Below are 14,766 nucleotides of genomic sequence, written 5' to 3'. Positions count from 1 at the left end.
ACACAACCCCACCCAACCTCCTCCTATGCACAGTTTTTAACGTCAAATGTATATACTCCCTTTTCTGGACTCTTTTTGTATCACAAACAGTACTGTATTTGCAAATCTGGTATGTCATAAATGTATAGATGTAGCAGGACTGTCTATCTGTATGTCATATATGTCCTGATGAATTGAAAATGGGGGACCCTGATGTAAACAAGATGAAAGTCTTTCTCTGGTCTGCATCCCCTTAACAATTGTGTGTATTGAGCTGTACTGTATTACATCAATCAATCAAAACAAACACATTGCTGTGACTTGTTTTTAACATGGAAATTAGCTTACAGTCTTCTCCAGAAAAAGACAAGAAGATAGATACCAGTTTCCTCTCTGTGCGTTCAGTAGAAAGCTATCTGGCTGCACGTTAGCCTTAGCTTAGCACAATGAATGGAAGCGGACATGACCGGTTAGCCTAGGCATTGTCCAACTAACACCGCTCCCGAAGGCTAACTGGTCATGTTCGCTTCCATTCATTGTGCTAAGCTAAGGCTAACATGCAGCCAGATAGCTTTCTACTGAACGCACAGAGAGGAAACTGGTATCTATCTTCTTGTCTCTCTCTGGAGAAGACGATAATAAGCTAATATCCCAAAATGTTGGCGTGTTCTTTTAACTTGGCTAGTAAATCTGCAGTCTGCGAAACACGTTGCTAGTAACTTAAATGTGTTATATTAGCCTGGTAGCTACAGGCTAACGTCACGGTGACAATCCTTTTAGCAAACACATGAAACACTAGTGTTAATCTACTATAAACTAAACTGAAATTACACCGTTTATATCCAAATGACACAAGCTGTATGCAAGATAAGACTTACATTTCAAATTGGAGCGTGGGTTTATCATCAGATTAATAGAACCTCTTCCTCGAACATGCCGCCGACTGTGAAAGGGTTAATTCGGATTTTAGAGGAGTCGAGACACACAAAACGCCACAAACTACCCCTCCCCCACACTGCAACTAATGATAATGTTTTCAACCTGTGGGGGAGGGGTGCATGCAGCAGTAGGCTACACAATTTTGAGCTGAGCTGAGTCTTTGAGAGTGGCAGTAGATTGATTGATTGATTGAAAATTTTATTAAGGTGATACTTGGATAGATATCACTTAAACGTTCCCAGCTTGTTATGTACATATAAACTAAGAAAAAATATATTACAAGTTTTCTGAATTTGATGTTTATATATGCAAATGAGGCACTTCCCACATTAAATATGCACATATCATCCAATCCAATCCACTTTATTTATAAAGCACATTTAAAAACAACAAAGTTGACCAAAGTGCTGTACAAGTCCACAACATAAGATAAAACATAAAACATAAAACATTTTAATAAAAGCACACAATAAAAACAGTACAATGTGTCACATAAAAAGGCAGGTCTCTCAAAAACTGTTTAAAACACCGAAAGCCAGAGCAAATAGATGTGTCTTGAAGCGTGATTTGAACACCTGCAGAGTGGGGGCCTGCCTAACATGCAGTGGCAGCTCATTCCAGAGCGTTGGGGCTGCCACAGCAAAAGTACGGCCCCCCCATAGCTTCAGCCTGGACTTTGGAACGGCCTAGAGGAGCTGGTCAGAGGACCTGAGGGACCTTGGAGGAACATAAGGTTCCAGCAGGTCCGAGAGGTACCCCGGTGCCAAGCTGTCCAAACATGTTCCTCTGTCTCCTCCGTGTATAAACATGTTAGCTACAGCCAAAGGTCACACTTGTCTCCCAGTCACACAAGTCTCCAAGTCACACAAGTCACACAAGTCACACGAGTCTCCCAGTCACACAAGTCTCCCGAGTCTCCCAGTCACACAAGTCTCCAAGTCACATGAGTCTCTCAGTCACACAAGTATCCTAGTCACACGAGTCTCCCAGTCACACAAGTCTCCCGAGTCTCCCAGTCACACAAGTCTCCAAGTCACATGAGTCTCTCAGTCACACAAGTGTCCAAGTCACACAAGTCTCCCAGTCACACAAGTCTCCCAGTCACACAAGTCTCCAAGTCTCCCAGTCACACAAGTCTCCAAGTCACACAAATCGCCCAGTCACACAAGTCTCCCAGTCACACAAGTCTCCCAGTCACACAAGTCTCCCGAGTCTCCCAGTCACACAAGTCTCCAATTCACACAAGTCTCCCAGTCACACAAGTCTCCCAGTCACACAAGTCTCCAAGTCACACAAGTCTCCCAGTCACACAAGTCTCCCAGTCACACAAGTCTCCCAGTCACACAAGTCTCCCGAGTCTCCCAGTCACACAAGTCTCCCAGTCACACAAGTCTCCAAGTCATACAAGTCACACGAGTCTCCCAGTCACACAAGTCTCCAAGTCACACAAGTCTCCAAGTCATACAAGTCACACGAGTCTCCCAGTCACACAAGTCTCCAAGTCACACGAGTCTCCAAGTCACACAAGTCTCCAAGTCACACAAATCTCCCAGTCACACAAGTCTCCCAGTCATACAAGTCTCCCAGTCACACAAGTCTCCAGAGTCTCCCAGTCACACAAGTATCCAAGTCACACAAGTCTCCCAGTCACACAAGTCTCCAAGTCACACAAGTCACACAAGTCTCCCAGTCACACAAGTCTCCAAGTCACACAAGTCACACAAGTCACACGAGTCTCCCAGTCACACAAGTCTCCCGAGTCTCCCAGTCACACAAGTCTCCAAGTCACATGAGTCTCTCAGTCACACAAGTGTCCAAGTCACACGAGTCTCCCAGTCACACAAGTCTCCCAGTCACACAAGTCTCCCAGTCACACAAGTCTCCAAGTCACACAAATCTTCCAGTCACACAAGTCTCCCAGTCACACAAGTCGCCCAGTCACACAAGTCTCCCGAGTCTCCCAGTCACACAAGTCTCCAAGTCACACAAGTCTCCCAGTCACACAAGTCTCCAAGTCACACAAGTCACATGAGTCTCCCAGTCACACAAGTCTCCAAGTCACACAAGTCTCCCAGTCACACAAGTCTCCAAGTCATACAAGTCACACGAGTCTCCCAGTCACACAAGTCTCCAAGTCACACGAGTCTCCCAGTCACAAGTATCCTAGTCACACGAGTCTCCCAGTCACACAAGTCTCCCGAGTCTCCCAGTCACACAAGTCTCCAAGTCACATGAGTCTCTCAGTCACACAAGTGTCCAAGTCACACAAGTCTCCCAGTCACACAAGTCTCCCAGTCACACAAGTCTCCAAGTCACACAAGTCACACAAGTCTCCCAGTCACACAAGTCTCCAAGTCACACAAGTCACACGAGTCTCCCAGTCACACGAGTCTCCCAGTCACACAAGTCTCCCAGTCACACAAGTCTCCAAGTCACACAAGTCTCCCAGTCACACAAGTCGCTATAGTCTACATTACAGCGCTAGCCAGGGCTAACTCATGTTGTTAGTGGTAGCCTGTAGGAGCTATATAGTCTACATTACAGCGCTAGCCAGGGCTAACTCATGTTGTTAGTGGTAGCCTGTAGGAGCTATAGTCTACATTACAGAGCTAGCCAGGGCTAACTCATGTTGTTAGTGGTAGCCTGTAGGAGCTATGGTCTACATTACAGCGCTAGCCAGGGTTAACTCATGTTGTTAGTGGTAGCCTGTAGGAGCTATAGTCTACATTACAGCGCTAGCCAGGGTTAACTCATGTTGTTAGTGGTAGCCTGTAGGAGCTATAGTCTACATGGCGGCGCTAGCCAGGGCTAACTCATGTTGTTAGTGGTAGCCTGTAGGAGCTATAGTCTACATTACATGCTAGCCAGGGCTAACTCATGTTGTTAGTGGTAGCCAGTAGGAGCTCTATAGTCTACATGGCGGCGCTAGCCAGGGCTAACTCATGTTGTTAGTGGTAGCCTGTAGGAGCTCTATAGTATACATTACAGCGCTAGCCAGGGCTAACTCATGTTGTTAGTGGTAGCCTGTAGGAGCTATATAGAGTCTACATTACAGCACTAGCCAGGGCTAACTCATGTTGTTAGTGTTAGCCTGTAGGAGCTATATAGTCTACATTACGGCGCTAGCCAGGGCTAACTCATGTTGTTAGTGTTAGCCTGTAGGAGCTATATAGTCTACATTACAGCACTAGCCAGGGCTAACTCATGTTGTTAGTGGTAGCCTGTAGGACCTATAGAGTCTACTGCACCACAACATCAACAAAGCAACGGTGTTGCAAACACTCTGCCTTTATGCTTCTGCAACATCGACGCACAGCCTAATGTAACATTGTACCCGGTATGTAGCTAGGTTCCCTAGATAGATGACACTTCCCTTCTCAACCAACCCATTGATAACAAGCAGAAGTTGCTGTAGCATGTAGAGGCCTTTAGGCCTTCCCTGCTTTAAAACCTGGTGCGGGCATTTACCTTACCCAGTACCCAGTTTCCTGATGAATTGAAAATGGGGGACCCTGATGTAAACAAGACGAAAGTCTTTCTCTGGTCTGCATCCCCTTAACAATTGTGTGTATTGAGCTGTACTGTATTGTACCCATTCTGCAATCTGTTAATAAAGTTTTCAATCAATCAATCAATCAATCAATCAATCAATCAATCAATCAATCAATCAATCAATCAAACCTGTAAGGCCTCCCCCCCCAGACTGTCATCCAGCATACAGCCCAGGTACTTCACTGCTGTTCTTGCTGCTATAACCTCAGACCCTAATTCTACCTTGAGTTCAGGAGCCTTTTTTAAGTGAAGTGAGAGCCTATTGTCAGACAGCCAATTCCTAACCTTAGAGAGTTCCTCTCCTAGTATTCTTTGGAGTTTGATTGATTGATTGATTAATTGAAAACTTTATTAACAGATTGCAGAATGGGTACAGTACAGTACAGCTCAATACATACAATTGTTAAGGGGATACAGACCAGAGAAAGACTTTCGTCTTGTTTACATCAGGGTCCCCCATTTTCAATTCATCGTAACATATATGACATACATGACATACAGATAGACAGTACTGCTACATCTATATAAGATAAGATAAGATAAGATAAGATATTCCTTTATTGATCCCCTTGGGGAAATTCAGGCATCATAGCAGCATGGGGGGGAGGGGGGGGGGGGTGGGGGGGGGGGGGGGGGGGTACAGGTAGTAATATATTTATGACATACCAGATTTTCAAATACAGTACTGTTTGTGATACAAAAAGAGTCCAGAAAAAAAAGTATATACATTTGACGTAGAAACTGTACATTGGATTGGGTAGGTGGGGGGGGGGGGGGGGGGGACTGTACATTGGAGGTGGTTGGTGGGTGGGGGGTGAGTGGGGGGAGGTTGGGTAGGAGGGGTGGGTGGGGGACACTGTACAACTGTACAAACAAAACTGTACATTGGAATATTGACAAGACCATACTTGGTAATTTACTGTATACATTGGAGGGGTTGTGTTAGGACATTTACAGGGGCCAGTTTCGAATTGCAGTCTCCCTGTGTACTGAGTGTACTGAGATCCTTATGGGAGCAAAGCTGAATCATCTGCAAATAAGAATAAATTACAAGAACATGCTTCTCTCATATAATTTATGTACAATAAAAATAGCAATGGTCCTAAAACATGTTATGTTTTGATGAATTGAAAATGGGGGACCCTGATGTAAACAAGACGAAAGTCTTTCTCTGGTCTGCATCCCCTTAACAATTGTGTGTATTGAGCTGTACTGTATTGTACCCATTCTGCAATCTGTTAATAAAATGTTCAATCAATCAACCAAACTCCCCCCTCCCCCATGCTGCTATGATGCCTGAATTTCCTCAAGGGGATCAATAAAGGAATATCTTATCTTATAATTATCTAAATTAATAACAAACTGTTAATTGTGACTATTGTAAACAAGACAAAGTCTTTCTCTGGTCTGCATCCCCTTAACAATTGTGTGTATTGAGCTGTACTGTATTGTACCCATTCTGCAATCTGTTAATAAAATGTTCAATCAATCAACCAAACTCTCCCCTCCCCATGCTGCTATGATGCCTGAATTTCCTCAAGGGGATCAATAAAGGAATATCTTATCTTATAATTATCTAAATGAATAACAAACTGTTAATTATGACTATTGTAAACAAGACAAATGTCTTTCTCTGGTCTGCATCCCATTAACAATTGTGTGTATTGAGCCGTACTGTATTGTACCCATTCTGCAATCTGTTAATAAAGTTTTCATTAATTCATTCTCCTTTTGGATTGCCCAGCTGCTGCTAGCCTGCTAGCTAGCGTTTTAGCTTGCTAGCCTGCTAGCTAGCATTCATTCTCCTTTACGATTTTGATTATGATGTTCAGCCAAACATTACTTTGCATAATCTATGCAATAGTGTCATTGCATAAAATAGCAGTGCTATAGGCGCCCTCGTTGTATAATAGTATAATTATTATATGCTAGTACTGTACTACACTACCCAGAATGCACGTTAGGTCATGAGCAGCCAATAAAAAAATCCCCTCTCAGACCACGTGAGGTCACTTTTAGCTTGCTAGCCTGCTAGCTAGCGTTTTAGCTCATAGTCATAGATATCTATAGCCTGCTAGCTAGCGTTCATTCTCCTTTACGATTTTGATTATGATGTTCAGCCAAACATTACTTTGCATAATCTATGCAATAGTGTCATTGCATAAGATAGCAGTGCTATAGGCGCCCTCGTTGTATAATAGTAGAATTATTATATGATAGTATTGTACTACACTACCCAGAATGCACGTTAGGTCATGAGCAGCCAATAAAAAAATCCCCTCTCAGACCACGTGAGGTCACGTAGCTAGCAGATGAGTGACAGGTCACGAGCAGCCAATCAAAACAATCCCCTCTCAGACCAACCAATCAAAAATAGTCTCCAAAGGTCCTCACACACATCTGCGCCAAACGCATATTTCCCCCTGCAGTACTCGAGTGTGTCCTGTAGGAATGCTGTAGAGTCGGGTGAAATCAACAATTATACCAGTGTGAGGACCTAGTCTAAAAAATGTATATTAGGGACTTAAAGATCATTTTAAAGTCATCTAAAGTATATTATTTCTGGGGACCAGGAAAAAGTCCTCGCAAGTGGATTTGACCTCACAATGAAGGTTGGCGGAGCATAGTATGTCCTCGCAAGTACCTATAGACACGCACACACACACACACACACACACACACACACACACACACACACACACACACACACACACACACACACACACACACACACACACACTTCAGAAACAAACATAGTATCAATGAGAGCATCAATAATACACCTGAGTGAAGTCTAGTAAAAAAAAAAAAAAATTTTTTTTTTTTTTAGTTAATCTTGAGTTAAAAAAATTAGTGGCATTAATAGAATCGGGAGTTAACACGATATTAACGCGATATATTTGACAGCCTTAATATATATATATATATATATATATATATATATATATATATATATATATATACACACACACACACACATATCTTTAAATAAAAAATAATATTTTATAAAATAACAAGTATAAAACGATTAAACAAACCAGAAATGAACTATTGTGCTGAACTAAAAGGTACACATCTATATATTTAAATAAATATACCTGAAGATGTCGATGCCTCAGTGTCGTCAACGGAGGGTTCTTCAGTGCTGGCTGCAGGCTTGCTACGTGTAGCTGCTGCTGCTGCTGGGGGCTTGTCACATTGTTTTGCATTACCGAAATGTGACACGGGTGGATGTCCTGTGCACGTCCCTGCTTAAAAGTACCGGATTCGGTACCCATCCCTAATAATACAGTGATACAGGTGTAAAGACAGTATGCTAGTAGTGATGCTGTCCAGCAGCTTAACTAGTAAGAGTACGATACGTACAGATTAGGGCTGTCCCCGACTAAGGATTTGGATAGTCGACTATGATTGGCCAAAATTTATATATATTTTTTGTATCATTCCATTTGGGCTGTGGGGGGTGCTTAATGTCTGAAGGAGTCGACTGAAGGCTTCTTGTCCTCTGCAAAAGCATGCAATTGGTCCACTGATGGTGGATACATCTTGATATTTGTCTAGTCTAGTGTGTTCATTAGATGGGTGAAATCCTCCTTCAGTGCCTCTGTGCCTGTTTCCTTAGGCAGTTAGCCTCTGGTATGCGTGCCATTAGCGTTAGCCACGCTTCTAAGCCTCTTTTCTTTTGGAAAGAATGATAATAAAAAAAAAAAAAAAAAAAAAAATTTATTCCACTAAGAGGTTGGCAGTCGACTACGGCTCCTTTCGACCGATTAGTCGACTAATCGACTAATAGGGGTCAGCCCTAGTACAGATATTGAAAGATATGACTGGTTTTCGTTATGATTGTAACAGGATAAATACGTAAAGTACATAATACCTATATTCAGGGCCTTTCTTAAACTGGTTAGTTGTTAAAGTAGAACCACGATAACAGTCTGCCTCTGGCTCGGGGGTGGTGGGGGAAGGACGCCATCTCAGCTAAGACGTGTCTCCAACTCAAGGCTAGAACCGTGATTCTAGGGGAAAGGTTAGAAACGGCTAGATAGTGGTGCGGGTCGCGACGAGGCGAGTTAGACTGAGCTCCAAGGGCAGAGGGCAAATTATTTTGAGATAACACCACAGAGAAAAGGAGGGTAGATAGCTCATTAGTCCGGTACCGGTACGAGATTGATATCACGCCATAAATAGATGAATACAGATTTATTATGTTGCGTTTCTTTTTCTCCCATCCCAATTTCGTGATTCCAATTCTTCCCTCCCCTGTCTTGAACGTTGCTAGACTATGCCTCCCACTGGTCGGCTGTAGTGAGGATAGAAGCCTTGCATCACGTGTCCCCTCCGGTACACGAGGAGGCAGCCTGTCGCATCTTTTCACCAGACAGCTCGAACTCTCAGTGGCGAGGAGTAACGCGTGGGAGGCTCACGCTGCCCCCGATACTTCATGTTTCTGCTGTACAGGTGTCACCCAACCGACCTGTAAGAGTCGCTGTCCACAACGTCCAATCCCCACCCACCGGCTTTCCCACCCTCTAACACTGCCAATTGTGTTAGTATGAAGGCCGGCCAAGCCGGTAGCAACGCCGAGAGCTGGGCTCGATACCAGCATTTCCTGCGTTAGTGGCGAGCGCCTTGCCCACTGCGCCACTAAGCACTTAAATAAAAAATTACTAAAAACCTATGACTGAACTAATGGACTAAGAGGGGACAGCCCTATTTGTTATTATAGTTCTGTGAATACAGGTTGTTCTACTTGGTTTTGTTTTGTGTTTTGCCACAGGGTTACAGCATGGTGACATGAGGCTAGTTGGGGGCCAGTTATCTAATTAAGAACTAAAGTATAGCCTACATATTATTGTATTGAATCAAAAAGGAACATTCACACTCGCAAAAGTAATGTTTCCATCACTGATCTATAGTAAAGTATTAGTTATAGATTTGTTATCGGCTACATCATAACATTTTACTTATCCCTGCAGTTTTTTATTTTTATTTTTTTTAATTGATCTTTTTTCCCCTCCTTTTTCCTCCGATTTTCTCCCATCCCAATGTTAGTCGTTATGCCAATTCCCAATCCCCTTCCTGGTCGCTGCGCACTTACCCCCCACAGTCACTCTGGGAGAGTGGAGGCTATCACGTGCTTCCTCCGACACACGTCTAGCCAATCAACCGCTTCTTTTCACCTGGCAGCGCGGACTCTTACTGAGAGGGTGTAACGTGTGGAAGGATCACACTACCCCCCTTAGATCCTATCCGTACTGAGCAGGCGCCCCGACCGAACTGTAGGAGTCGCTGTTTACAACGACCCGGACCCACCCCGCCAGCTTTCCCACCCTCTAATACAGCCAATTGTATTAGTGTGAACGGCCAGCCAAGCTGGTGACAACGCCGGAGCTGTGAGCTGGAATCCAGCGTCTCCAGTGTTGGTGACGAACGCAATCTCCGCTACGCCACCTGACCGCCTTATCCCTGCAGTTTTGAACTTTGATAGAGCTGCCGCCTTTTTGTTGATTATTCAGTCGGTTTGGTCTTAGTTGACTGAAACATTATACATAGTACATCCCTGGCTGGTAAGCACTACATCTAAAGAGGTCATTCTGTATGATTGCATATGGAAAATGAATCTATTAATCGTAAAGCCTTTGTTCAATGTTGTTTTATTGCAAGGGATATGCTTATCATTTTCCAATGACACATTCATCCCCCCCAAAAAAACATTAAAAAAAGGTTATTGTTTTGTGTTTTGCCACTATGCAGGGTTACAGAATGGTGACGCGAGGCTCGTTGGGGGCCAGTTATCTCATGAGGGCCGTGTGGAGGTCTACTATAATGGAGAGTGGGGGACGGTGTGTGATGACAGCTGGGACATGGCGGAGGCGCGAGTGGTCTGTTGTCAACTCAACTTCCCTGGAGTTGTGTCAGCGGTTACTGGAGGGGTGTATGGTCAAGGTCAATTACTATTTATTAATTTATTGTTTTGTTTTTTTATTCACACGACTGCCATTTTGTTCTTATGTCATGGTCAAGTTGGGATTCCTTTGATGGAAAGGAACCCCAACCTGAGCATTGCATAAGAGGAAAGTGTCTGCCATGTGAATTATGGTCAATGTCAGATTTTTGTGTCGATTTTCATTCAACAAGGGTTTCTGTCTCAGGTCGTGGTCGAATCTGGATGGATGATTTAAACTGCGAGGGCACTGAGAAGGACCTGTCCCGCTGTCCCTTCAAGGGCGGGGGGGTTAAAGACTGCAACCACGGTGAAGACGCTGGCGTAGTCTGTGAGAAAGGTTCGTCCGATTAATGTCCAAAAGCCTTTTCATCACATTATAGTCTCCATGGAGCCACCTGTATCTGTGGTTAAACTTACAGTAACGTCTTGGTCCAATCATGTGACAGTTAATGTGTATAAAGAAGACTCCACCAGTACATTATCGATACCGTGTCTCTCTTTTTGATCTGTTTCAGCCTCAGCCCAGAACATCAGCCGTGAATACACTGTGACCCACAACGCCATGCTCTCTGAACTGCTGGGTGAGCTCTTCGACAGTGGACGTGGCTGTGACCTGGAGGTCTCCGTGGTGGTGGACAACAGCACGGTGGAGACCATCTGCACTCACAGACTGATCCTCTCCTTGGAGCCGCGGACGACCTCCTCCTCCGTGAATGACAGCAGCCTCAGCATCGACGTCAGTTCTGACTGCCGCCCATACGTCACCACATTTGTCAGGTAAATGTGACATTATTGCATATTTTCTGTGACCTCTGAAGGTTATGTTTTAAAGGGATATGTCATCCATTTATGCTGACTCTGATTACATCCTATTGAAGTTGGCTGGCTGTATGTTTGAAAGTGTCTCATCTTCATCAATATTTCCTTTGAAGTCTAGTGGAGTGAAAGTATGAAGTTCCCTACAATTTAAGTGTGAAATACTTGGTTACTTTCCACCACTTCTTATTGTATGGCTCCTATGTGTTGGAGATTCGATTCGATTAGATTAGATTAGATTAGATTAGATTAGATTAGAAGTGCAACAGCAATATACAGGTGATTAAACTGGGTACAAAATATATGAATTAGTACTACTGAGTGTAGTGCTATCAGATGTACAGTATGTATAGAGTTGTAGTATAATATGTACAGTGATACAGGTGTAAAGACAGTATGGTAGTAGTCATACTGGCCAGCAGCGTAACTAGTAAGAGTAGGATATGTACAGATATAGATATAGTATCGTCTACAGATATGTAAAAGGACTATATGCAGGTTGTAATGGAAAGAGTTACTATTGAGTTACCATTCTGGGTTTAGAAAAAAAGCAATAGCTGACCTGACCCTGTCTTCCAGGTACCTGTACACACGACAGATCACTATCACTGTATCCTCTGCGCAGTGCATTCACAAGATGGCGTCTGACTGGGATCTGCAAGAGCTTCAGGAGGAGGCGGGGAAACTGTTCCCTTGGCTTCTCCCCGACGACTCCACCTTCCAGACCCCGAGTTCTCTGTACGAATACTCCGTCAGCACCGGTGACAAGGCGCTGCAGCAAACTTGTCTCCGCTACCTGGCGTGGAACTGCGAGGCTCTGGTCCGTTCCCCGGCCTGGAGCGGCCTGCCCCGGGCCACCGTCAAGGCTCTCCTGTTCCGCTCCGACCTGGTGGTACCCGACGAGGCCTTCGTCCTTAAGGCGCTGGAGAGCTGGGAGGCAGCCCAAGGGAGTGCATCTAACCTTGACCTTTTGAGATACATCCGTTTCCCTATGATCTCGGCTGAAGATCTGTACCGACTCAAAGGTGTTCGCTACCAGGCCGGCAAGCTGCAGGGCTTCCAGTTCAACTCTCTGCCCATTGGACATTTATTTGGTGAGCTCATAAGTCACTGGAGACCGTACACACCCAGGATCTACACCGGTAATCCCTGGAGCCACGTGTTTAGTTTAAAGGAAGTCAACCATTATAGATCCCACGGCTACTTCATTCGCAAAGGCCAGCGCTATGAAAGTCTCAGTGCCACTTTCCGTACGCCGGTGCACACCAGCGCCTACTTCACCCTCTTCAGGGACATGGGCTGGTCGACCAACGTGTTAATCAGAAGCCATCAGTGCTCCAACGTGGTGACCTGCCCGGCCGCGTTGCTGGTACCACAGAACAACAACCGTGATTTACCCGTGGAGTTTCAAAACAGCATTCTTTACCAGAACAAGGTTGTGGTGTTGTGTGAGGGGGAGTATGTGGTCCACGTTCAGGACTTCAAGCCTCTCAACAACCAGGACATGGCCCTCATGCCGGCTAACAGCAGTGCAGGTCAAGCGTATCCGTGCCACTCGGAGCAGGTCAACTACCGCGTAGTGGTTCGGCCCAAGTACACCACAGGTCTCAAGTTCACAGAGGAGGAGGAGGAGGAGGAAGTTGTTGATTAGGAGGAGGGCAGGATGCCCTTTTGGGTCTTTTGCCTTTTCTCCAGTTGATTAGCCTATGTTCACCCAGTGTTCGGTGATACGCTTTTATGATAATAAAAATGTGCTGCATGCAGAAGAATCGTGTTAAAGAAAGATGTTAAATGATGTTTTATTAAAGGACATTTTCTGCCTCGTCTGTAACGTCGAGGCACATGAATTGTAAAATGTCCCTCTCTTCTTCTCCGTCTCTCGTCCCTATAGCTTATCATCTCCTCCATGCTCCTTCCTGGAGGTGGTCGTATGCAAGGAGGGAGTAAGGAGCAGTAGTGTTTTTATTTTTGATTGTTAATGCACTGACCCAGTGGTTCCAACACTCAACTGATAGAAAGGAAACTTTACAGTCAAGACTGTTATGCTGGTTTGAAGGAGAATATGTGCTCTATTCCTTCTCATGTACTGTCCTGGAATCCAAGGGGATCAATAAAAGAACATCTTATCTTATCATGAGCTCCTAGTGAGGGGAAAGGAGGTGGGAGGAGAAGTCATATTTTGTCATCTTTAATACAGAGAACCAATCAAGTAATTTACTGTGCTGGGAGGAGTCTTTCAAACACACTAAGGCCCGAGGACAACATTGACAAATGAAAACTAAAACCAAGCCTTACTTACCATAGGAACCGAAAGGATACTCTGAGCATTGGTTAATAATGAAGATGAAGAGGTCACTGTGTTGTCCTCTGTGATATATAGTCAAGTTAGACCGCGCTCACAAGTACTCACACTGGGTGCTGTAATCCCATAAAGTTCAGTATAACAAAGCAGGGTAGCCGGACCAGCACTCACAGGTTCAATGTTTTTTTAATTGGCAGCCTGAATCAAAGCAGACATGTTTCGGACAATGTCCTTCATCAGTGGTCTTTTATATCCTCTGTGATATAAAAGAACCCCCGGGCAGCGTGTCGATGTGTCCTTGAGCAAGACACTTAACCCTTAATTGCTCCCGATGAGCAGGTTGGCACCTTGCATGGTCGCCTCCGCTGTCGGTGTGTGAGTGTCGTGAATGGGTAAAATGTGAGGACCAAAAATTGCAAAGTGCTTTGTATAAAAGAGATATATAAAAGCACCATTTACCATTTAAAGTGGTCCTCCAGTGCAATTTCTGGTTTCTACCCCCCCCCCCCCTCTCTCTTTTAAATGCATGTTTTATTTTATCTTACAAGCAAAATCCAAGAATATTTCTCTCTTTCCAGTATTTCTCTGGTCATTTCCCAGATGTTGGCCCACTGTGGCTTGATACTGTCTTTAGTCTATACTGTATATTAAATATTTGACCCAACTGAACTTGTACTGGTTATGGCTGTGACCATAAATACAATAACAAATATATAATATATTTTTATTGTCTGAGGAATCATAGATTCTTGCACTTTTCTTTTGACAGATAAGGAATATCTTATCTTACACACTTTATGTGTGCATTGTCACCTTTGATGAGTTTATCTTTTTGAATATTGAATTAGAATTCTGACAATTGCCTCTGCCAGCACTGTCTCAACAAACATCGAAGCAAGAATACAAAAATATAATAACAATAATCATGATTCATGTAGAATGATATAATATACAAATATAGTTTAATCATATAACCATCTACATTCTATGAGCAAGGATAGCTTTTTTTTTTTTTTATCTCGTCTTGTCCTCATCATGGAGCTAAGAAAGGTCCTGGTCATAACTACATTTAAAACAAGACTGTCTTGAAAGCAGTTGAAGTGGTCACAGTTTCTAAGTCAAAAGAAGCAGCAGTATTAAAGCATTTTGACACCATAGGCTCGGCGTCGTTTTATGGTGACTGGAATCTTGCTTGAAAAAACAAACTGCATTGCAAATAGTTCTATTATCT

At 43.9% G+C, this 14,766-nt stretch overlaps 1 protein-coding gene across 1 annotated transcript; it reads left to right on the top strand.

Moving 5' to 3' along the window:
- Positions 1-1,517: 1,517 nt before the first annotated feature.
- Positions 1,518-12,884, top strand: LOC311240478 (galectin-3-binding protein A-like; the record flags this gene model as incomplete). Its single annotated transcript, XM_084329057.1, has 5 exons — positions 1,518-1,563; positions 10,225-10,416; positions 10,623-10,745; positions 10,933-11,194; positions 11,813-12,884. 5 exons carry the CDS (start codon positions 1,518-1,520, stop codon positions 12,882-12,884), a joined length of 1,695 nt encoding a protein of 564 aa, XP_084185183.1.
- Between the last annotated feature and the right edge of the window lie 1,882 nt (positions 12,885-14,766).

The sequence above is a fragment of the Notolepis coatsorum genome (assembly GCF_963971535.1).
Source record: "Notolepis coatsorum genome assembly, chromosome: 14".
Lineage (NCBI taxonomy): Eukaryota > Metazoa > Chordata > Actinopteri > Aulopiformes > Paralepididae > Notolepis > Notolepis coatsorum.
Note: the sequence above shows the minus strand (reverse complement) of the source record. Positions and strands in the feature narration are given on the sequence as shown.